General features: G+C 41.2%; 1 protein-coding gene across 4 annotated transcripts in view; it reads left to right on the plus strand.

Annotated features, from left to right (window-relative positions):
* The window catches only part of RUFY1 (RUN and FYVE domain containing 1), a 64,136-nt gene that overhangs the window by 29,242 nt on the left and 12,519 nt on the right, over positions 1-22,375 (plus strand). For all 4 annotated transcript variants that reach the window (XM_005905929.3, XM_070373479.1, XM_070373481.1 and 1 more), the window contains 6 exons: positions 602-667; positions 7,195-7,264; positions 10,905-11,006; positions 11,864-11,980; positions 12,436-12,603; positions 22,200-22,297. In XM_005905929.3, the coding sequence (XP_005905991.2) occupies positions 602-667; positions 7,195-7,264; positions 10,905-11,006; positions 11,864-11,980; positions 12,436-12,603; positions 22,200-22,297 (621 nt within the window). The remainder of the gene's footprint in view (positions 1-601; positions 668-7,194; positions 7,265-10,904; positions 11,007-11,863; positions 11,981-12,435; positions 12,604-22,199; positions 22,298-22,375) is intronic.

Genomic DNA, 22,375 nt, shown 5'->3' on the forward strand with positions numbered 1-22,375 from the left:
TTCTTTTATGAGCCAGCTTCTTTTCCTTCAGTATACCAAGGGCTGCTTCATCTCCTGCCTCGGGAGCCATTTGCATATGGATTTTGGTGTTTCCACCTCGCACCCTGGTGGCATTCTCAAATGCTAGGGATGCGGTGCGAGGAGTATCTGTAGGGAGGATCCTTTCCAGGCAGCGTTGCCAGAGTGTTCCATGTCCTCCCAGCCAGTCGTGCTGGTTCACTCAGGACCAGGTAGACGTTGCTACACTCTGACTGTCTCTTGGTTTCCCAGTGGCACTAATGACATTGGTACTCCTACAAGGTAATTGGAAGGTTGGGGGCAATTAGAGAGTATTAACCCTGAGTAAAAGCAATTCCTTGGGACTTCCCTGGTGTCCCAGTGGTAAAAAATAATCCATCTTATAATGCAGGGGACACAGGTTCAATCCTTGGTCAGAGAACTAAGATCCTACATGTCAGGAAGCACCTAAGCCCATGCACCACAACTGGAGAGTCCATATGCAGTATCCAAAAGACCAAACACAGCCAAATAAGTAAATGCATTTTTTTAAACTATTCATTGCAAAAAAATAATTTCTCTATTTTTATGCCCTTTTTTAAAGGCATGAAAGAATCACAGACGTCCTTGATCAAAAAAATTATGTGGAAGAACTTAACCGGCACTTAAGGTAGGACTCCCTTCTTTTTCCAGTGTTCGTTCTCAGTGCCCAATAATTGCCTCATGGGACCTTTTTTGAGTTGCCATATATTTATAACTTTTTTCCTAATCAGGAAGAAAGATTGTCATTCAGTGCTCATGTGTACAGGTTATAGAAGTATGATTTCTTGATAAAGAGCTTTGGGGAATCCTTTGGTGCCTTGTTCTGTGTAGTCATGCAGCTTAGAGAGTAATGAATGAAACCTGACTCTCCACCCCTCAGCCTACAGCAGCTTAGTTGGAGATCACTGCCTAGAAACCACTACTGCCGCTGGGAATCAGCACACATCCCTCCCGTGTGCTGAGCAGGAAAAGGAGTTGAAAACCACTGGGTTAGACCTTTGAAAGCAATTCAGAAGAGATTTAATAGCAAGTGTTTTTTTTTTTTGAAAGCGGATATCTTTATCTTGAGTTTTCTTTTTAATTGGAAAGCTGCTCCTGTGTGTCGTGAAACACTGGTTGTTGCAAGTGTTGATGGGGAGTGGATGGAGATTCTCAGCGTAACATTTTTGGGAGATACAATTCTCTCCCTGAACCCTCAACCCCTTTAGGAAATTTACTCTGCACATTAACAGTGCCCTATGGGAGCAGCCTCTGTGGCCCCCAAAGCCAATGAAACAGGCAAAGGATCTGGCATGTTCTTTAGAACATACATAAGGAAGCACATTTCTGAGCTCTCTGAGGTATGATGCTGACTATTGTTTTGAGAGAGAGATTCTTAATTCATTCCTAGTTTATTGAGAACTTAAGAAATAGATGTTGAATTTTATCAAATGCCTTTTAGCATTCATTAAGTTAATCTTGACTTTTATCCCTTAATCTATTGACATGATACAATTTTACTAATTTATTTTTTCCACAGGGATAAACTACTTAATCATAGCTTTAATGATTTAATCATTCTCTTAAGGCATAATCTAATGTAATTGTTCCATAGTTTTCCTTCTGGCATGGTCTCAAAGCAGCCTCACAAAATGAATCAGAAAGCTTTGCCTTATTTCTGTGCCTGGGAACACCTTCTAGTTCGTGAAATCCTTGAAAATTTGAAGCACCTGTAGAGAGGCAATACTTTGCCAGCTTTTCAGTCTTTCCTTGGTTGTTAGTTCATCTAGCTTTTCTCCTCTTGTTCAGTTCAGTTCAGTCACTCAGTCATGTCTGACTCTCTGCGACCCCATGAACCGCAGCACACCAACTCCCAGAGTCCACCCAGACCCATGTCCATTGAGTCGGTGATGCCATCCAACCATCTCATCCTCTGTTGTCCCCTTCTCCTCCTGCCCTCAATCTTTCCCAGCATCAGGGTCTTTTCAAATGAGTCAGCTCTTCGCATCAGGTGGCCAAAGTTTTGGAGTTTCAGCTTCAATATCAGTCCTTCCAATGAACACCCAGGACTGATCTCCTTTAGAATGGACTGGTTGGATCTCCTTGCAGTTCAAGGGACTCTCAAGAGTCTTCTCCAACACCACAGTTCAAAAGCATCAATTCTTCGGTGCTCAGCTTTCTTTATAGTCCAACTCTCACATCCATACATGACCACTGGAAAAGTCATAGCCTTGACTAGACAGACCTTTGTTGGCAAAGTAATGTCTCTGCTTTTGAATATGCTATCTAGGTTGGTCATAACTTTCCTTCCAAGGAGTAAGCGTCTTTTAATTTCATGGCTGCAGTCACCATCTGCAGTGATTTTGGAGCTCAGAAAAATAAAGTTTTCCACTGTTTCCCCATCTATTTGCCATGAAGTGATGGGACCAGATTCCATGATCTTAGTTTTCTGAATGTTGAGCTTTAAGCCAACTTTTTCACTCTCCTCTTTCACTTTCATCAAGAGGCTTTTTAGTTTTTCTTCATTTTCTGCCATAAGGGTGGTATCATCTGCATTTCTGAGGTTATTGATATTTCTCCCTGCAATCTTGATTCCAGCTTGTGCTTCATCCAGCCCAGCATTTATCATGATGTACTCTGCATATAAGTTAAATAAGCAGGGTGGCAATATACAGCCTTAACATACTCCTTTTCCTATTTGGAAACAGTCTGTTGTTCCATGTCCAGTTCTAACTGTTGCTTCTTGACCTGCATACAGGTTTCTCAACAGGCAGATCAGGTGGTCTGGTATTCCCATCTCTTTCAGAATTTTCCACAGTTTATTGTGATCCACACAGTCAAAGGCTTTGGCATAGTCAATAAAGCAGAAATAGATGTTTTTCTGGAACTGTCTTGCTTTTTCCGTGATCCATGGGATGTTGGCAGTTTGAGCTCTGGTTCCTCTGCCTTTTCTAAAACCAGCTTGAACATCTGGAAGTTCATGGTTCACGTACTGCTGAAGCCTGGCTTGGAGAATTTTGAGCATTACTTCACTAGCATGTGAGATGAGTGCAATTGTGCGGTAGTTTGAGCATTCTTTGGCATTGCCTTTCTTTGGGATTGGAATGAAAACTGACCTTTTCCAGTCCTGTGGCCACTGCTGAGTTTTCCAAATTTGCTGGCATATTGAGTGCAGCACTTTCACAGCATCATCTTTTAGCATTTGAAATAGCTCAACTGGAATTCCATCACATCCACTAGCTTTGTTCTTAGTGATGCTTCCTAAGGCCCACTTGACTTCACATTCCAGGATGTCTGGCTCTAGGTGAGTGATCACACCATTGTGATTATCTGGGTCGGGAAGATCTTTTTTGTATAGTTCTTCTGTGTATTCTTGCCACCTCTTCTTAATATTTTCTGCTTCTGTTAGGTCCATACCATTTCTGTCCTTTATTGAGCCCATCTTTGCATGAAATGTTCCCTTGGTATCTCTAATTTTCTGAAGAGATCTCTAGTCTTTCCCATGCTATTGTTTTCCTCTATTTCTTTACATTGATCACTGAGGAAGGCTTTCTTATCTCTCCTTGCTATTCTTTGGAACTCTGCATTTAGATGTGTATATCTTTCCTTTTCTCCTTTGCTTTTCGCTTCCCTTCTTTTTACAGCTATTTGTAAGGCCTCTTCAGACAGCCATTTTGCTTTTTTGCGTTTCTTTTCCATGGGGATGGTCTTGATTCCTGTCTCCTGTACAGTGTTACGAACCTCCGTCCATAGTTCATCAGGCACTCTATCAGATCTAGTCCCTTAAATCTATTTCTCACTTCCACTGTATAGTCATAAGGGATTTGATTTAGGTCATACCTGAATGGTCTAGTGGTTTTCTCCACTTTCTTCAGTTTCAGTCTGAATTTGGCAATAAGGAGTGCATGTCTGAGCCACAGTCAGCTCCCGGTCTTGTTTTTGCTGACTGTGTAGAGCTTCTCCATCTTTGGCTGCAAAGAATATAATCAATCTGATTTTGGTTTCGACCATCTGATGATGTCCATGTGTAGAGTCTTCTCTTGTGTTGTTGGAAGAGGGTGTTTGCTATGACCAGTGCGTTTTCTTGGCAGAACTCTATTAGCCTTTGCCCTGCTTCATTCTGTACTCCAAGGCCAAATTTGCCTGTTACTCCAGGTGTTTCTTGACTTCCTACTTTTGCATGCCAGTCCCCTGTAATGAAAAGGACATCTTTTTTGGGTGTTAGTTCTAGGTCTTGTAGGTCATCATAGAACCGTTCAGCTTCTTCAGCGTTACTGGTCGGGACATATACTTGGATTACCGTGATATTGAATGGTTTGCCTTGGAAATGAACAGAGATCATTCTGTCGTTTTTGAGATTGCATCCGAATACTGCATTTCAGACTCTTTTGTTGACCATGATGGCTACTCCATTTCTTCTGAGGTATTCCTGCCCACAATAGTAAATATAATGGTCATCTGAGTTAAATTCACCCATTCCAGTCCATTTTAGTTCGCTGATTCCTAGAATGTCGACTTTCACTCTTGCCATCTCCTGTTTGACCACTTCCAATTTGCTTTGATTCATGGACCTGACATTCCAGGTTCCTATGCAATATTGCTCTTTACAGCATCAGACCTTGCTTCTATCACCAGTCACATCCACAGCTGGGTATTGTTTTTGCTTTGGCTCCATCCCTTCATTCTTTCTGGAGTTATTTCTCCACTGATCTCCAGTAGTATACTGGGCACCTACTGACCTGGGGAGTTCCTCTTTCAGTATCCTATCATTTTGCCTTTTCATACTGTTCATGGGGTTCTCAAGGGAAGAATACTGAAGTGGTTTGCCATTCCCTTCTCCAGTGAGGATAGTCTCCTCTTGAGGATATATCTTTTTTGGCAATTTATGTTTTTTAAGATTTGTTCTAAGATTTATGTTTGGAAATTTATGTTTCCTAAGAAAAAAATAGCAATTTATTAGTACTTTGTGAGTTATATAGTCAGTACAGAATTGAAAATGCCATACTCTTTAAACTTGTAATTCCTTCCATATCTTTTGTTTTGTTGCCGTTTTCATTTTGTGTCAATTTGTATTTTTATCTTTCTCCCACCCAATTCCTGAACCTTGGTTCTCTAGCCTTGAAAGATTTGGCTCTTGGTACCCACCCCCTCAATCGCAAAAAACATCAGTTTTTGGTAGTAGGATCTTGCCGGGGACCAGCCCCGGCTGATCCAGGGTATTCGAAGGAGAGACGGCGTAGGCGAGGATCAGGATACAATAGCTTCAATTAGATATTAATTAAAGATATAAAGAGTAATAGAATAAGGATAGCTCAGTAGGAAAATTCAGTGGAGAAAAGAGGCTGAGTAGCTTGGTTTACGCGGGAGACTAATAAAACTTGAAGACAAGAAGTTTGCACCACTTACATAGGCTGCAGGCGTCCTTCCGTTCTCCCGAAGGAGAGGAGACACTGAGGCCTCCCCGGTCGGATCTTAGAAGCCCAGGCATAATTAGTAAGCATGGTGGGTTCCGCGCTCCAGATGGAGACTCAACCAGAGTGAGAGAGAGAGTGACATGGGGAGACCAGTATTTCGAGAAACTGATCCCAATTCTTTATTTTCCAGAGTCTGTTTTTATACACTGAGATGTTATACAAAAGTCACGTGGGGACAGCAGTCCTGACTTTTATTAAAGTCAGGTGCTTCACACAAATGTATACAGAGGTCTTGGGGGTGTTACATCATCTTCTGGCCAGGGCGGCCTGCTGACAATTTACGACCCTCTCCTTGTGACAGCGGTCAGTCAATCAGGACACTTATTTCTCCAGGGCTGATTATTCTCAAAACAGACGCCACCCAAATAAAGTTACATTCCTACAGGGTGAGGGTGTAGTGGGTTTTAGTTAAGGAAAGAATTTACTTAGCCTAAGGTCTAACGTGATTAATATCAAAGGTTAATTCTATATATTCATTAATGTGTGTAAGGGCAGGGGATGTGGAGACTTAGCAACAAACATTGGCTCAACAAATGAAAAACCCTTCACCAACACAATTTCTAATCAGCCCATTATACTTATACTAATAGTTTTCTACTTCTCTAAAGAACCTGTTTTTAGAGGGTTTAAAGCATCTTGTGCCTCTCACGGTTGGGAGGCTGTGAGCAATCACATGTGGCTGGACGAGCCTGTCAGGCAGGCTAGAGAACCTTCAGAGGAGTTTGTAGGTTAAAACACTCTTATCACGCCCAGGAATTATTATTAACTGGAGCTCTAGGTTAACTCCTTCTCCGAAAGAGGTGGTGGGGGACAGCCCCCCGTAAAGTCAGAGGTGTAGGTAAGAGCACAAAGTAGTAAAGTAGGCAGGCTCTGGTTATGGGGGTAGACGCTCGAGGATTTCCAGGGGGACTCCTGAGGCTCGATCCCGCCTTTGCGTATGTCGAGCCTCCTTCCTCATGACCTTTGTCACGGGCGGAGTACCTCACTCTGGCCCCCAACAGGATCTGTTGCCTAAAAGTGCAGATTCTAGATCCAGACTTCCTGGGTTCATAGGGGTATGAACTTAGTGAGTTTTTCAATGTAAAGTTACAGTTTCCTCATCTGTAATACAGATTAACAATAAAATTTGCCTCACAGAATTGTGGGGAGGATTACATAAGTTGATGCATTTAAAATGCTTAGACCAAAAGAGAGCCTGGTACATTGTCCAAAAAGAAAATTACTACTATTATTGTTGTAGCTATTGTTGTTGTTTATGAAGTCTACACTAGCTTTTTGTGTATTTTTCAGTATGAAGATAGAGCATGTTACTTAAAGAGTATGTGAAAAATGGGACAAAGTATAAAAAAGATTTAAAAATCAACTTTGATCCTAGTGCCCAAAAGTACCAATATCTTGTTATGAATGTTACTTTAGATGTATGACTGCCAGGGCATTTTGGCTCCCATCTATTGTGTTGGGAGAAACTCTTGTTTTCTTTCCAGTTGGCTAAAAAACAAATGGGTAGCATATTTGGGGAAGAAAACATTGAAAACTTTTCAATTAATATACATATATATTTAAAATCCTCATCTATGAGTTAATTGGAAACCCTTTGACTCCATTTCATACAGGAAATCTGAAACTCTCTATTCTCATTGTTTACAAATTGGGAAGACAGCCTTCATAGGTTCACATTTACTTAATATTTTCTGTTTTACAGCTGCACAGTTGGGGATCTTCAAACCAAGATAGATGGCTTGGAGAAGACTAATTCAAAGCTTCAAGAAGAGGTTTGTAACTTCCTGAAATGCTTAAGCCAGAATGACCCCAGGCTAAGAGAAATGGTATGGTTGGTATATCTGACCAGAGCTGCTCACTGGCAGGAATGGGAAGTGCTAACCTTGGGTGGAGCTGCAGACAGGACAGGCACTCTCAGAATTTCACATCCTCAGAATGTCTGTGTTCTGCACTGGCCAGGGCTCCCGTGAGCCAGTGCAGCTGATCGCGAGCCAGCTCTCGGGGACTTCGGTTTCATCGCGCCACAGTGGCTCAGAGGAGACAAGTGCAGGTCCTCTTGTGAACATGCTGTTCTCTTCCTCTTTTACCACCCGTCCTGTGATGTTTGTGTCTCCCTGCTGTCGGAAGGCGCAGGCTCTGCCACGGGGTGGAAGTACCCTTACCCGCCCCTTTGGTGTTTTGGCCTTGCTGGCGCATGGAGCCAGTCTCCCCACAGTGTGGTCTTTCTCTGCTTTCTCACTAGGAAGAGAGAGAATGAAAGGCCAGGAAGAAGGAGGGCTGAGGCCGAGGAAGAGGCTTGCTGCCCGCACCCGGCCGTCCGCTTGGTGGACACAGCTCGTCTCCTACTAGCAGGAGCGGGGTGCGTGCCCACAGGTAGCGGTCCCTGGCTGCCCAGCCCCCCCAGCTCTCACTGGGAAGGAGAGGCCGCGAGAGCGGCTGGAGGACAGCCGCCCGTGGCTTGGGGCAGGTCACGGCCGGGAGGAGTCGCAGAGCACGCCTGTTAGTAAGGACTCCATTGGAAGGCTCACTGCAGACTTCCTATAGTCTTCTCAGGGCCATGACCGGAACAGCTTTCAGGAGAGGAGCTCAGATATGTGAGAGGAGGCAGAAATTCAAAGATGAGCATCACAGGAGAGACTTCATCGCATTTAGAACTGAAGCACTCAAATTCCTCTGGGGATGGAGTGGGCCTTTGGGTCTCTCTTTCCTCATCTCCAAATTGGGTGATAAGTCATACCTTACAATAGTGTTGTATAGATTAAATTAGGTTAATACCATATAAACGTGCCTTGCCTGATACTTGGCATGTAGAGGCGCTCAAAGAGACCTTAGTTGCTTTTAGAACAAGCAGATTCACTCTTTGTTCTCCCAGATGAGGCGGCATGCTTTGTTTTTTGTTGTTGTTGTTGTTTTAGGGTTTTTAAATCATTTTTATTGAAGTATAGTTGGTTTATAATGTTATGTTAGTTTCAGGTATACAGCGAAGTGAATTAGTTATATAAATACATACATCCACGCTTTAGATTCTTTTCCCGTATAGACCATTGCATAGTATTGAGTAGAGTTCCCTGTGCTCTACAGTAGGTCCTTATTAGTTAACTATTTTCTTTTTTTTCTTTTTTTTTTTTTTTTTTTTAGTTAACTATTTTATATAGCAGTGTGCTTATGTTAGTCTCAGTCTTCCAGTTTATCCCTTTCCTCCCCCTTTTACCCCTGGGAACCATGGGTTTGTTTTCATCTGGAACTCTTTTTCCATTTTGTATATAAGTTCATTTGTACCCATTTTTTAGTTTCTACATATAAACAATATCATGTGATGTTTGTCTTTCTCTATCTGACTTACTTCACTTGTATGACAGTCTCTAGGTCCGTCCATGTTTCTGCAAACTGACATCATTTCATTCTTTTTTATTCCATTGTGTATATGTACCACATCTTCTTTATCCCCTCCTCTGCTGATGCACATTTAGGCTGCCTCTGTGTCCGGGCTGTTGTCAGTAGCGCTGCAGTGAACACTGGGTCTGTGAATCTCACACTCTTGCTTTCTCTGCTGCATGCCCAGGCGTGGCACTGCTGGGTCACGGTAGCTCTAGGAAGAGTTTTTTAAGGAACCTTCACACTGTTCTCCACAGTGGCTGCACCAGTTTACATTCCCACCAACAGCGTAAGAGGGCTTCCTTTATCCACACCCTCCCTGGTATTTGCAGTTTGTAGGCTCTTATGATGGCCATTCTGACCTGTAGTTTTGGTTTGCATTTCTCTAGTAATTAGTGATGTTAAGCATCTTTTCGTGTGGTTTTTGGCCATCTGCATGTCTTTGGAGAAATGTCTGTTTACATCTTCTACCAATTTGTTGATTGGATTTTTCTTTTTTAAATACTGAGCTGCACGAGTTGTTCGTATATTTTGGAGATTAATCTCTTATAAGTTACTTTGTTTGTGAATATTTTCTCCCACTCTGAGGGGAGTTGGCACACTTTGAATGAAGGTCTAATTTAGCTTTTGAAACTGAACAACTGGGTTATTTTTTCTTCAAAAGCAAACAGTTGTAATAGAAAATGTGCTTTAGAGAAAAGTACACCTCTGAGTCGGGGTGTGCTGTCTCTATCCTCAGAGAGTAGGACTGGAATTACGATACGGTTTTTTCCTGCTTCTTCCCTTGTAGCAACTAGCACCTCCTTTCAAGCCTTACAGTTTTTAGCTTGGGCAGAGAAGTTAGTTTAGAAACCTCAGTCCTGGCTTCTGAGTCTGAGTGGAGCTAGATGCATTGACCAAGAGAAGGCTCCAGGGCCTCCTGTTTGTGAATGATGCTAGGAGCATAACCACACATTGGGACACACGTCTTGCTTCTTTCTCCTTACCCAGCCTCACCTTCTCTCTCGAGGCTGGTTCAGAGTCTGGATAAGGACAAGCTGGTTGGAGCATTCACTCCTTGTCTTTCCTGCTGGCCTCTCTTCAGCAGGTCCACGAAGGCACCTGCTCCTATATACTTTTCCCTAAACTATGTTAACTCATTCAAGGCAAGGAAGATGTTTTCCTCAGGCACATCTTTAGTGGTTTGGTTGTGATTCTACTCCCACATTCTTTAATTATCTCTCTAGTGATAAGATATACTTTTGCTCATTGGCTAGAAAAACTAAAAAGAGTGGGGGGGAGGGGTAGACAGGAAACCCATAATCCCTTGGCTAAATGACAGCTCTTTTTAACACTTGGATTAAAGTGTCCCCATCTTGTCCTAAAAGTTTTGTTTGTTTGTTTGCTTTTGATTTTCTTCTTAAGCACTTTTAAGTTGTGGGGTTTTTGTTTAGTTTTGTTTTAGGCTGTGCCGTGCGGCATGTGGGGTCTTAGTTCCCCAGCGAGGATCAAAACCATGTCCCCTTCACTGGGACCACCAAGTCTTTACCCCCACCAGGGAGGTCCTTGTGGTGGTGGTTGTTTTAAACTAGTCATGAGAACATACTCTATAACCTGCTTTATTGTATTATATCATAAATATGTTCTCAAGTCATTAAAAGTTTTTATAAATATTTTAATAACTACTTATTTCTTTTTTTGCTCTCACTGTGATTTGTTAAACCATTTCTAGTATTGGACATTCAGGCTGTTTCTAATATTTTGTGTCCGTAAATCTTTGCCCATGTGAAATAGATGGTATATTGTCATTTTTGTGAAAGAGTATCTGGGGAGGGCAGAGATCACTAGGGGCAAGGGTGGGAGAGAGATTTTACTGTCTATGTATTTTTATCTTTGGAATTTTGTGACCGTATTACCTAATTCAAAACAAGGATAAAATACAAAATTTCACATATGTGAAAATGCATTGTCAATTTTGAGGATGCTAAATGTTAGCTTCTGATTTGAGCAGTAAGATTCATTTTGATGTTAAAAAATATAAAAATCTTTCTTAATAAGCTTTCAGCTGCAACAGACCGAATTTGTTCACTCCAAGAAGAACAGCAACAATTAAGAGAACAAAATGAATTAATTCGTGAGAAAAGTGAAAAAAGCGTAGAGGTGAGAAATGGGCCTTGCGGGCACTCAGACCTGTCCATCACAGACCTCAAGCTTGAAACGTGCAAAGATGCTCTGTTTCAAAGATCCCTTGGTACCCTCATGTCACTCTCAGGCCACCTGGACCACTTGCGGTTTCCCAAGTGCCTCTAGGCCTTTGTAAATGAAAGTTACTGTTCCCTCCTCAGCTTCTCTTGTGCGCCCAGGCCCCTGTGGGGCTGCCCCGGTGCCCAGCAGTGGGCCTGGGCCCTTCTCCTCCTGTGTTCTCATCACTCGTCACGTCTCCCTCCATTATAGAAGCCATTTGCTGGTTTGTAGAACTGCTGACTTGCAGCCGTCTCACCCAGTGACTTGAGGGTAGAGACCGTATCTGATTCATCTCTAAATTTACCCAGTGCCAACAGTTATGCTAGATAAATATTGAATGGGGACCTTTCCCACTCAGAACAACTTTTCTGTTTTAAGGAAAATTAAACTGTTTCTGAGCCCACCTTTTCAAAAATCTGTTAGTTTGCTTTCATCCTTCAAGTTCAAACACATTAAAATATCTTTAAAATTTTAACTTTTCTCTATTATTTTAAAGAATAGAAATTAGAAATTATGCTGCTTTTTAAAACATATGTGTGGTATATTTTAGCAACTTTTTGACCAGAGATGTATTAATATATCTTTTGTTACCTGAACGTGATTGACCAGAGTGTTTCATTATTCACTTACATAACAAATCGCCAGTCACGGGCATTAGTTTCTGCAATAATTCCCCAGTCAATATGCGTTAAAATACTTTGTACTTGGCCAACCCAGTAGTTAGCTTGTTTCTGTAAGCAAACCATTCCTCTGGTGCTCTTGTTTGATCACAGATAACAAAACAAGATACAAAAATTGAACTGGAGACTTACAAGCAGACTCGGCAAGGTCTGGATGAAATGTACAATGATGTGTGGAAGCAGCTGAAGGAGGAGAGGAAAGCCCGTCTGGTGAGTGTGTGGGCCTGAGAGTCGTCAGAAAGATTTCCCACTTCATTCCCTGTAAGCTAACTTCTATCAGCACTTTGCAGACACATGCTTCAGCCTTCTTTAAAATGAATTAGTTTTATGGGAATAAGGCTTTTAACGTGTTAAAAAAAAATTCCTGGAGTGTTCCTCATTGCCACCTACCTACTTTCTGTTGACTTGATGCTGAGCCAGTGTTCACTGTAAAATGAGAAAAGGGGTAAAATTAAATCTAGTTGTGCTCCAGACAGACTTGTCTGCATCTCCCTAACCTATTCAGACCTTTGTATTTTCAGCACTGCCCAAAATACAGTATCAGTTAAGTTCATTTCTCTGATCTACTATTAATATTAATACTATTACTACTAATACTAATAGTATTAATAATACTATTATTAATATTACTACTATTAATATTCTCCTTATTCATATCCTTTAAGGAACTAGAAAAAGAACTGGAGTTACAAATTGGAATGAAAACTGAAATGGAAATTGCAATGAAGCTACTAGAAAAGGACACCCATGAAAAGCAGGACACTCTAGTCGCCCTGCGCCAGCAGCTGGAGGAAGTCAAAGCCATTAACTTACAGATGTTTCACAAAGTCCAGGTGGGAATTGGCTTTGTGTCCACATCACACAAAGCCCCGACACAGTGGGCATGGATTCCGTCTTCCAAGTTTGGGCAAGTGACAGTTTGACTTAATGTTGGCCATAACTCGCAAGGCTCATGATATCTGCTTTGGCATCGCCAGACCCCGGTCTGCAGAGTCAGCACAGCATAGCTGGATTCCCCAGGGAAGGACCACCCCCACGTCCCTCTAGTGCTGCTGGAATTCTGGCTTCACCCTCTTTCTCCCTCTGGGCTTCAGATGCCGAAGGCTGAGTCAACACTTGTATCCCTGGTTGGAGCACTGTAAAGAAACGTCCCTCCTGTTTTCTTATTTCCTTTTACCCCCCACCCCACTCCCATCCTCTTTCCTGTAGCTCAACATTCGAAAGCGTTAATCTTTTCATTTGTATTTATCACTCTAAAACGTGTATCGTTTTGAGATACAAATTTTAGTTTCCATCAGTGGTATTTTGCTGTGGCTCTCTTGTTCCTTTTTCTGCCTCGGCGTGACATTCATCTGCATACTTGTCTGCTGTTGGCTTCTTAACACGGTTTAGCTTCCCAGTGTGTGTACCCACTGCACTTTCCTGCCCAGTGATGGACAAACGATTTTCCTTCACTGTGCTAGCACAAGCCACACCCTGGCAAGCAGTGTACCCATCTCCCTTTGCAACCTGGGAGAATCTCTCTGGCAGACACAATCGTAGTGTCCTCCCAGCCAGACGCTTCTTTCTTCCTTTGTGTTCTTGGTTTGCACAAGTCCAGCCACACAGCTTTCCAGAAGGGCTGCACCAGCATACACTCCCTCCAGCTGTGTCATGCGGTTACCTGTATTGTGAGTGTACAATTGTTTTAATATTCATTTCTCAGTCTAGTGAGCTTGAGCATCCTTTCACATGGCAGTTAGCCATTTATGTTTCCTCTCTGTGGCTTACCTGTTCATATTTTTTGTCCTTTATTTCTTTTGGGTTTTCTGTTTTCCTTGTTGACGAGTAGTAATGTATAGTGTAAATATTAGTCCTTTACTGGTCTACAGATTGTAAGTATCTTCTCCTAGTCATCTACTATCCTTAAGTCCCTAGTTTTGATGTAGTCTAATGTGTTGATTTTTCACATATGGTTAGCACTTTGGGGGCTTCCCTGATAGCTTAGTTGGTAAAGAATCCTCCTGCAATGCAGGAGACCCTGGTTCTATTCCTGGGTCTGGAAGATCCCCTGGAGAAGGGATAGGCTATCCACTTCACTCAAACTCACGTTCATCGAGTCGGTGATGCCATCCAGCCATCTCATCCTCTGTCGTCCCCTTTTCCTCCTGCCCCAATCCCTCCCAGCATCATGTTGACTCATTGGAAAAGACTCTGATGATGGGAGGGATTGGGGGCAGGAGGAAAAGGGGACGACAGAGGATGAGATGGCTGGATGGCATCACTGACTCAATGGATGTGAGTCTGAGTGAACTCCGGGAGTTGGTGATGGACAGGGAGGCCTGGCGTGCTGAGATTCATGGGGTCGCAAAGAGTCGGACACGACTGAGCGACTGAACTGAAATGAACTGATGTTAACTCTGTTTTTAGTTTTTTAAGGAATCTCCATATTGTTTTCCAGCGTCTGTACTAATTTACATTCCCAGCAACAGTGTAGGTGGTTCCCTTTTCTCCACACCCTCTCCAGCGTTTATTATTTGTAGACTTTTTGATGATGACCATTTTGACTGGTGTGAGGTAATACTTCACTGTAGTTTTTATTTGCGTTTCTCTGTAATTAGGCATGTTGAGCATTTTTTCATGTGCCTGTTGGCCATCTGTATGTCTTTCAGAGAAATGTCTAATTAGGTCTTCTGCCCACTTTTTGATTGGGTTGTTTGGTTTTTTGATATTAAGCTATGTAAGTTTTTTATGAATCAAGAAGAGATAAGAAGGCTTTCTTCAGTAAACAATGCAAAGTAGAGGAAAACAACAGAATGGGAAAGATTAAAGAACTCTTCAAGAAAATTGGAAATATCAAGGGAATATTTCATGCAAGGATAGGCACGATAAAGGACAGAAACAGTAAGGACCTAACAGAGCCAAAAGAGGTTAAGAAGAGGTGGCAAGAATACACAGAAGAACTATACAAAAAAAGATCTTCATGACCATGATAACCATGATGGTATGGTCACTAACCTAAAGCCAGACATCCTGGAATATGAAGTCAAGTGGGCCTTAGCACTACAAACAAAGCTAGTGGAGGTGGTGGAATTCCAGCTGAGCTATTTAAAATCCTAAAAGATGATGCTATTAAAGTGTTGTACTCAATATGTCAACATTGGCCACAAGACTGGAAAAGGTCAGTTTTCATTCCAATCTCAGAGAAGGGCAATGCCAAAGAATGTTCAAACTACCAGTCAGTTGTGCTCGTTTTGCAAGCTAGTAAGGTTATGCTCAAAATCCATGAAGCTAGGCTTCAGCAGTACGTGAATCGAGAACTTCTATATGTACAAGCCAGGTTTAGAAAAGACAGAGGAACCAAAGATCAAATTGCCAACATTCATTGGATCACAGAGAAAGCAAGGAAATTCCAGAAAAACATCTAATTCTGCTTTATTGACTACGCCAAAGACTTTGACTTTGTAGATCACAACAGACTGGGAAATTCTTAAAGAGCTGGGAATAGAATACTTTACAAGCCTCCTGAGAAATCTGTATGCAGGTCAAGAAGCCACAGTTAGAACCTGACGTGGAATAACTGGTTCCAAATTGGGAAAGGAGTACAACAAGGCTGGGTATTGTCACTCTGTTTATTTAACTTCTATGCAGAGTACATCTTGGAAAATGCTGGGCTGGATGAATCACAAGCTGGAGTCAAGATTTCCATGAGAAATATCAACAGCCTCAGATATGCAGATGATACCACTCTAATGCAGAAAGTGAAGAGGAACTAAAGAGCCTCTTGATAAAAGTGAAAGAGGAGAGTGAAAAAGCTGGCTTAAAACTCAACATTCAGCCGCAGGTGCACATGTGTTGCCCCCATCCCGAGCCCCCTTTCCTGTGGCTCATTCATGTTGATGTATGGCAAAAGCCACCACAATATTGTAATTAGCCTCCAATTAAAATAAATAAGTTAATTTTTTTTAAAAGAACTCAGCATTCAAAAAACAAAGATCATGGCAGCCAGGCCCATCACTTCATGACAAATAAGTGGGAAAACAGTGGAAACAGTGACAGATTTTTTGTTGGGCTCCAAAATCACCACAGATAGATCGTGACTGCAGCCATGAAATTAAAAAGATGCTTGCTTCTTGAAAACTGTGACAAATCTAGACAGCATATTAAAAAGCAAAGACATCACTTTGCCGACAAAAGTCCAAATAGTCAAAGCTCTGGTTTTCCAGTAGTCATGTACAGATGTGAGAGTTGGACCATAAAGAAGACTGAGTGCCAAAGAATTGATGCTTTCAAACTGCAATGCTAGAGAAGACTCTTGAGAGTCCCTTGGACTGCTAGGAGATCAAACCAGTGAATCCTAAAGGAAATCAACCCTGACTATTCATTGGAAGAAGACTGGATCCCTAGGTAATGCCATATACAAAAGTTAACTCTTGATACATTACAAACCTAAATGTGAAAGGTTGAGTAAACTAGTGTTGAATATCTTTGTCAGCTAAGCATGAGAATGTTTCTAAAACAAAACCTCCAAAGTGCAAACCATATGTGAAAAATCAACACATTAGACTATGTCAAAACTAGGGACTTAAGGATAGTAGATGACTAGGAGAAGATACTTACAATCTGTAGACCAGTAAAAGACTAATAGTTAGACTATACATGGAATTACTGCTCATCAACAAGGGAAAGATAGGAAATCCAAAAGAAAAGGGACAAAAAATATGAACAGGCAAGCCACAAAGAGGAAACATAAATGTTGAAGCTGAAGCTCCAGTACTTTGGCCACCTGATGTGGAGAGCCAACTCATTGGAAAAGATCCTGATGCTGGGAAAGATTGAAGGCAAAAAGAGAAGGGGGCAACAGAGAAAGAGATGGTTAAATAGCATCACTGACTCAATGGACATGAATCTGAGCAAACTCCAGGAGACAGTGAAGGACAGGGAAGCCTGGCATGCTGCAGTCCATGGGGTCACAAAGTCGGCCACAACTTAGTGACTGAACAACAACTGTAAAGCTGGCTGTTGGTATATTTTCAAAATCCCTCTGTTGATCACATCATTAGCAAATATTTTCTCTCATTCCATAGGTTGTCTTTTCATTTTGTTTATGGTTTCCTTTGCTGTGCAAAAGCGTATAAGTTTAATTAGGTCACATTTGTTAATTTTCACTTTTGTTTCCATTTATCTAAGAGATGGATCCAAAAAACTATTGCTGCAATTTATGTCAGTGTTCTGCCTATGTTTTCCAGTGTTATACCTTGATCTTTAATCCATTTTGAGTTTTTCTTTGTATATAGTGTCAGAAAATGTTCTATTTTCATTCTTTAACATGTAGCTATGCACTTTCCCAGCACCGCTTATTGAAGAGACAGTTCTTTTCTCCATTTTCTTGCCTCCTTTGCTGTAAGTTAATTGACCATAAGCACATGGGTTTATTTCTGCGCTTTCTCTCCCGTTCCATTGATCTCTGTCTGGTTTTGTGCCAGCATCATGCTGCTTTGGTTACTGTAACTTTGAGTGTAGTCTGATTCTTGATAAATATTTTAGAATAAGATATAAACTTCCTTTTTTAAAGCTCCAGCTGAATTTCCTAAGTGGGAATTACATTGAATTCAAAGCTTGCTCTCATTTTGTCCTTTTTATTCCATAAGAGTTGCATTTTCTCCAGGTGAGCCCCTCGATTCTGTCTAGTTCTTGATGGTAGCGTGGTTGTTTCCTTATTTTGGCCGCGTCTTCTAGTGAGGTCTTACTAATATAGAAAAGTGCTTTTGTGCTTTATAGGTTGATCTTGCATTTGACAACCTTGCCCACCACCTGGTTCTGATAGTTTGTCTGTTGATCTTGTTGGTTGTAATTAATCATATTGTAGGCAAATAAAGACAGTTTAGTCTCTTCACTCTCAAGTCTTGTGCCCATTATTTTTTGTTTCTTTTAGCACTGGCCTCCATGACTACATTAAACAGGAATGGAAATAGTGAGCAGACTTGTGATTCTGATCTTAAAAGTAATGCATGCAAAATTTTCTCCATCAGGCCTTCCCTGGTGGCTCAGTGGTAAAGAATCCGCCTGCCAATGCAGGAAACACACGTTCCATCCCTGATTGGGAAATATCCCACATGCCTTGGAGCAACTAAGCCCGCGTGCCACAACTATTAAGCCTGTGCACTAGAGCCTGGGAGCCACAGCTACTGAAGTCCACACACTCTAGAGCCTGTGCTCCGCAGCTAGAGAGTAGCCCCTGTTCTCTGCAACTAGAGGAAAACCCACACAGCAACAAAGACTGAGCACAGCCAAAAATAAATAAATAAAATTATTTTTAAAAAAGATTTCCCCATCAAGAATAATGCTTACTAGATGGTTGGTGTATAATCTTTACTGAATTAAAGAAGTTCTTTTTTTTTTTAATTTATTTATTTACGTTCTGTGCATGGGCTCCCTCTCGCTGCATGGAGCAGAGGCTGCTCTGATTGCCCCACACAGGCTTCTCACTGCAGTGGCTTCTCGTCGTGGAGCACGGGGCTTGTGGGCTTCAGTAGCTGCAGTGCGTGGGCTCTAGAGCACAGGCTCAGCAGTTGTGGTGCTCGGGTTTAGTTGCTCATGGCATGAGCGATTTTCCGTGATCAGGGATGGAACCCATGTCTCCTGCATTTTCAGGCAGATTCTTAATCACTGGACCCCCAGAGAAGTCCATGAAGTTGTTCTTTATTTCTTGTTTGCTCAGAGATTTTTCTCATAAATAAATATTAAATGTCTTAGGCTTTTTTGCATTTTATCTATTGTGATAGAACAGTTCTTTTTCTCCCTTATTTATGTGGCAATTTATAGATTAACGTTCCTGGATTCCTACCTGATTGTGATATATTTAAATATGTAGCTAATGTGTATGTTTATACATGAGACAGACCTCTAACTTTCTTTCCTATTACTAACCTTATTTGGCTTCAAAATCATGGTTGGACTGATACTGTAAAATAAGGTTTCCTGTTCTCTTTCTTAGAAATAACTCTTACAAGATAGCAAGTATTTATTCTCCAAAAGTTTTGAGAATCCCATCCATGTTATGAGAATCCCATTCATCTGGGCTGGGCTTTTTGGCTTAAGGAGACTATGACTGCCATTTCAATTTATTGAATGCTTAGTGGTTTATTCATATTTTCCATTTCTTCTCAGACCAATTTTGGTATATTTTATACTTTTTCCCAAAATGTGTCTTGTTTTATTTAGGTTTTCAAGTGTTCTAGCTCATAATTGTTTATAATATTCTTTTGCAGAATTTTAAAATCTCTTTCAGTGTTTTCTTATTGCATTTTCTGTCTTTCTTCCTTATCTAATCTTGCCAGAATTGTGTCTATTCTTTTCAAAGAACTGGCTTGTTTTCTAATATTCCTTATTGTGTACAGTTATTGTTTCTTATTTCATTGATCTCTACCTTCACTTTTATTATATTCTTTCTTATTTCTTAGGGTTTACTCTGTGGCTCATTTTCAGCTTCTGAAATGCATACTTAGCTCATCTGTTTTATTTTTTTAAATTTCATTAAATATTTTATTTAAAGTTTAAAATTGCCCACAAGTACTATTTTAGCTAGGCTTCCCCAATGGCTTAGATGGCAAAGAGTCTGCCTGTAGTGTGGGAGACCTGGGTTTGATCCCTGGATCGGGAAGATCCCCTGGAGAAGGAAATGGCAACCCACTCCAGTATTCTTGCCTGGTACCCATAGACAGAGGAGCCTGGTGGGCTACAGTCCATGGGATCACAAAGAGTTGGACATGACTCAGCGACTTCACTTCACTGCACTGCTTTAGCTATGGCACTCACATTTTGAGAAAAGTATTTCATTGATTGGGTTGGCCAAAAGGTTTGTTTGGTTTTTTCCGTAAGACAGCTCTTGCAACATTTAGTCTTTAACTTCATTCAAAACAGTTTTGTTAGATTGTATCATGACAGTTGTTATAGCAGCCTGCATTTTCAAAAAACTTCACAAAATTGGTGAATTTTTGTAAAGCTATTTTAATATTGAAGATGGAAGGGAAAAAGCATTTTTGGCATTATTTTAAGGAAGGTAAAAATGCAACTGAAATGCAAAAAAATGTATGTGTGCAGTGTGTGGAGAAAGTGCTGGTCAACTGTGTCAGAAGTGGTTTGTGAAGTTTGCTGTTGGAGATTTCTTGCTGGATGATGCTCCCCAGTCAGATGGACCTGTTGAAGTCAATAGAGGTTAAATCAAGACATCAATTGACAATAATCAGTGTTAAATTACATGAGAGATAGCTGACATACTCAAAATATCCAAATTAAGTGTTGAAAATTATTTGCACCCCCTTGGTTATGTTAATCATTTTAATGGCTTGGGTTCCACATAAGCGAAATAAACCTTCTTGACCATATTTCCACATGTCGTTCTCTTCTGAAACGTAATAAAAACATTCCTTTTTAAAAACAAATCGTGAAGGGCAACGAAAAGTGGATACTGTACAATAATATAGAATAGAAGAGATCATGGGGTGAGCAAAATGAACTACCACCAACCTTGCCAAAGGCAGGTCTTCATCCAAAGAAGGTGATGTTATATATATGGTGGGATTAGAAGGGAGTCCTCTATTATGAGCTCCTTCCAGAAAAACCAAACAATTAATTCTAATAAATACTGCTCCCAATTAGACCAACTGAATGCAGCTGTTGATGAAAACTGTCCAGAATTAGTCAACAGAAAACACATAGTCTTCCATCAGGATAACACAAGACCACATGTTTCTTTGATGACCAGACAAAAACTGTTACAGCTTGGCTGGGAAGTTCTTCTTTAAAAAAAAAAAAAAAGATAGGGTTTTGTTTGGTTTTATTTATTCATTTGGCTGTGCCAAGTCTTAATTGTGGCATGCAGGATCTTTAGTTGCAGCGTGTGGGATCTAGTTCCCTGACCAGGGATCGAACCTGGGCCCCCTGCAGTGGGCTCTCAGCCCCTGGATCATCAGGGAAGTCCCTGGCTGCGAAGTTCTGATTCGTGTACTGTATTCACCAGACACTGCACCTTCAGATTTCCATTTATTTAAATCTTTACAAAATTCTCTTCATGGAAAAAAATTCAGTTACTTGGAAGAATGTAAAAGGCACCTGCAACACTTCTTTGCTCAAAAAGATAAAAAGTTTGGGGAAGATGGAATATGAAGTTGCCTGGAAAATGGCAGGAGGTAGTGGAACAAAATAGCATGTTGTTCAATAAAGTTCTTGTTGAAAATGAAAAATATGTCTTTTATTTCTTACCTAAAAACCAAAGTACCTTATTGGCCAACCCAATAAAAATCATATTTTTCTTATCTATCATCTCTGAAATTAAGACACGTCTTATAGTCAGTGTCATGACATGTTTCAAGTAGCAGTCTTTTCCTTTCTTAGTGGTATATAAAATTAGGATGCATCTTCAGTAATGAAATACTGCAGTGTTTTCAATGTCTTTCAGCTCTAAGTATTTCATAATTTCTCTTCTGATTTTTTTAGCTCAATGTGCTTTAGTAATATTCTACTCCATTTCCAGATGTGAGGTGTTCAGCTATTCTTTAGTTGCTTACATCTAGTTTTATTAAGTTAAAGCCAGAAAATACAGTCTATGTATTCCTAGGAATGTATCAGTACTTCTTTCTGTCTTCAGTCTTTCTGTTGCCTTGTATTTAAGAGTGTCTCTTGTAGACACACAGAAACATGTTTGGTTGTTTTGTTTGGTTTTGTTTTTTTGCTGCCTCCTGGTCACTCAGCATCTGCCACAGTTGAAAGCTTGGGTTGAGAAAGTCACATGGGTGGGGGTACGAACCCAGCTGCACCGCATTTGTGCTGTAACCTTTACCCAGCTGCTTTCTCCTTCTGAGCCTCCGTCTCTTGCTCAGAGAAGTTGCTGCCAAGTCGCTTCAGTCGTGTCCGACTCTGTGCGACCCCATAGACAGCAGCCTACCAGGCTCATTGAAGTGGGGGCTCACAATGCCCGCCATGAGAACCCTGCAAGACTCACATAAACTCGTGGAGGTGCCTGGCATATGAGAAAGCTCAGCAATGTTGAGTCAGATCTGACTCTGAAGTTCCTTTTCAAAAAGGGACTTGGCCTGTTCAAACACAGAGCTTCATTACCTCCCTCTCTGCCTTTTTTTCACCGCTCTGCGAGGTTGCAGGGTCTTAATTCCCTAATTAGGGACTGAACCCAGGCCACAGCAGTGAAAACGCCAAGGCCTAACCACTGGACTACTAGGAAATTCCCCCTCTGCCTTTCTTTATGTTGATGACACTGGGAGCGTTGACCTAGTTTGTCTTCCAGGGCTGTAGTGAAGAGCCGCAATTAATGAAACACTCTTGAAAGTATTATTTAAAAAGTACAAAGAGAACAGTTGAACCCTCTTGTAATCCAGAACAGGCAGGGGGGTGAGACAGAAGCAGAAAATGACCTCTTTCCTTGCTCTTATAGAATGCCGAGAGCAGTTTACAACAGAAGAATGAAGTCATTACATCTTTTGAAGAAAAAGCCAATCAAGTCATGTCCAGCATGAAACAAGTGGAAGAAAGGTAAACTTCCTCCTGGCAGATATTCCCTAGAAGGTACTAGGCATTGTCTGGGCCTGCAGACTTACTCAGAGTCTCTCT

This window comes from Bos mutus, chromosome 7 (assembly GCF_027580195.1).
Source record: "Bos mutus isolate GX-2022 chromosome 7, NWIPB_WYAK_1.1, whole genome shotgun sequence".
NCBI classification, from domain to species: Eukaryota; Metazoa; Chordata; class Mammalia; order Artiodactyla; family Bovidae; genus Bos; species Bos mutus.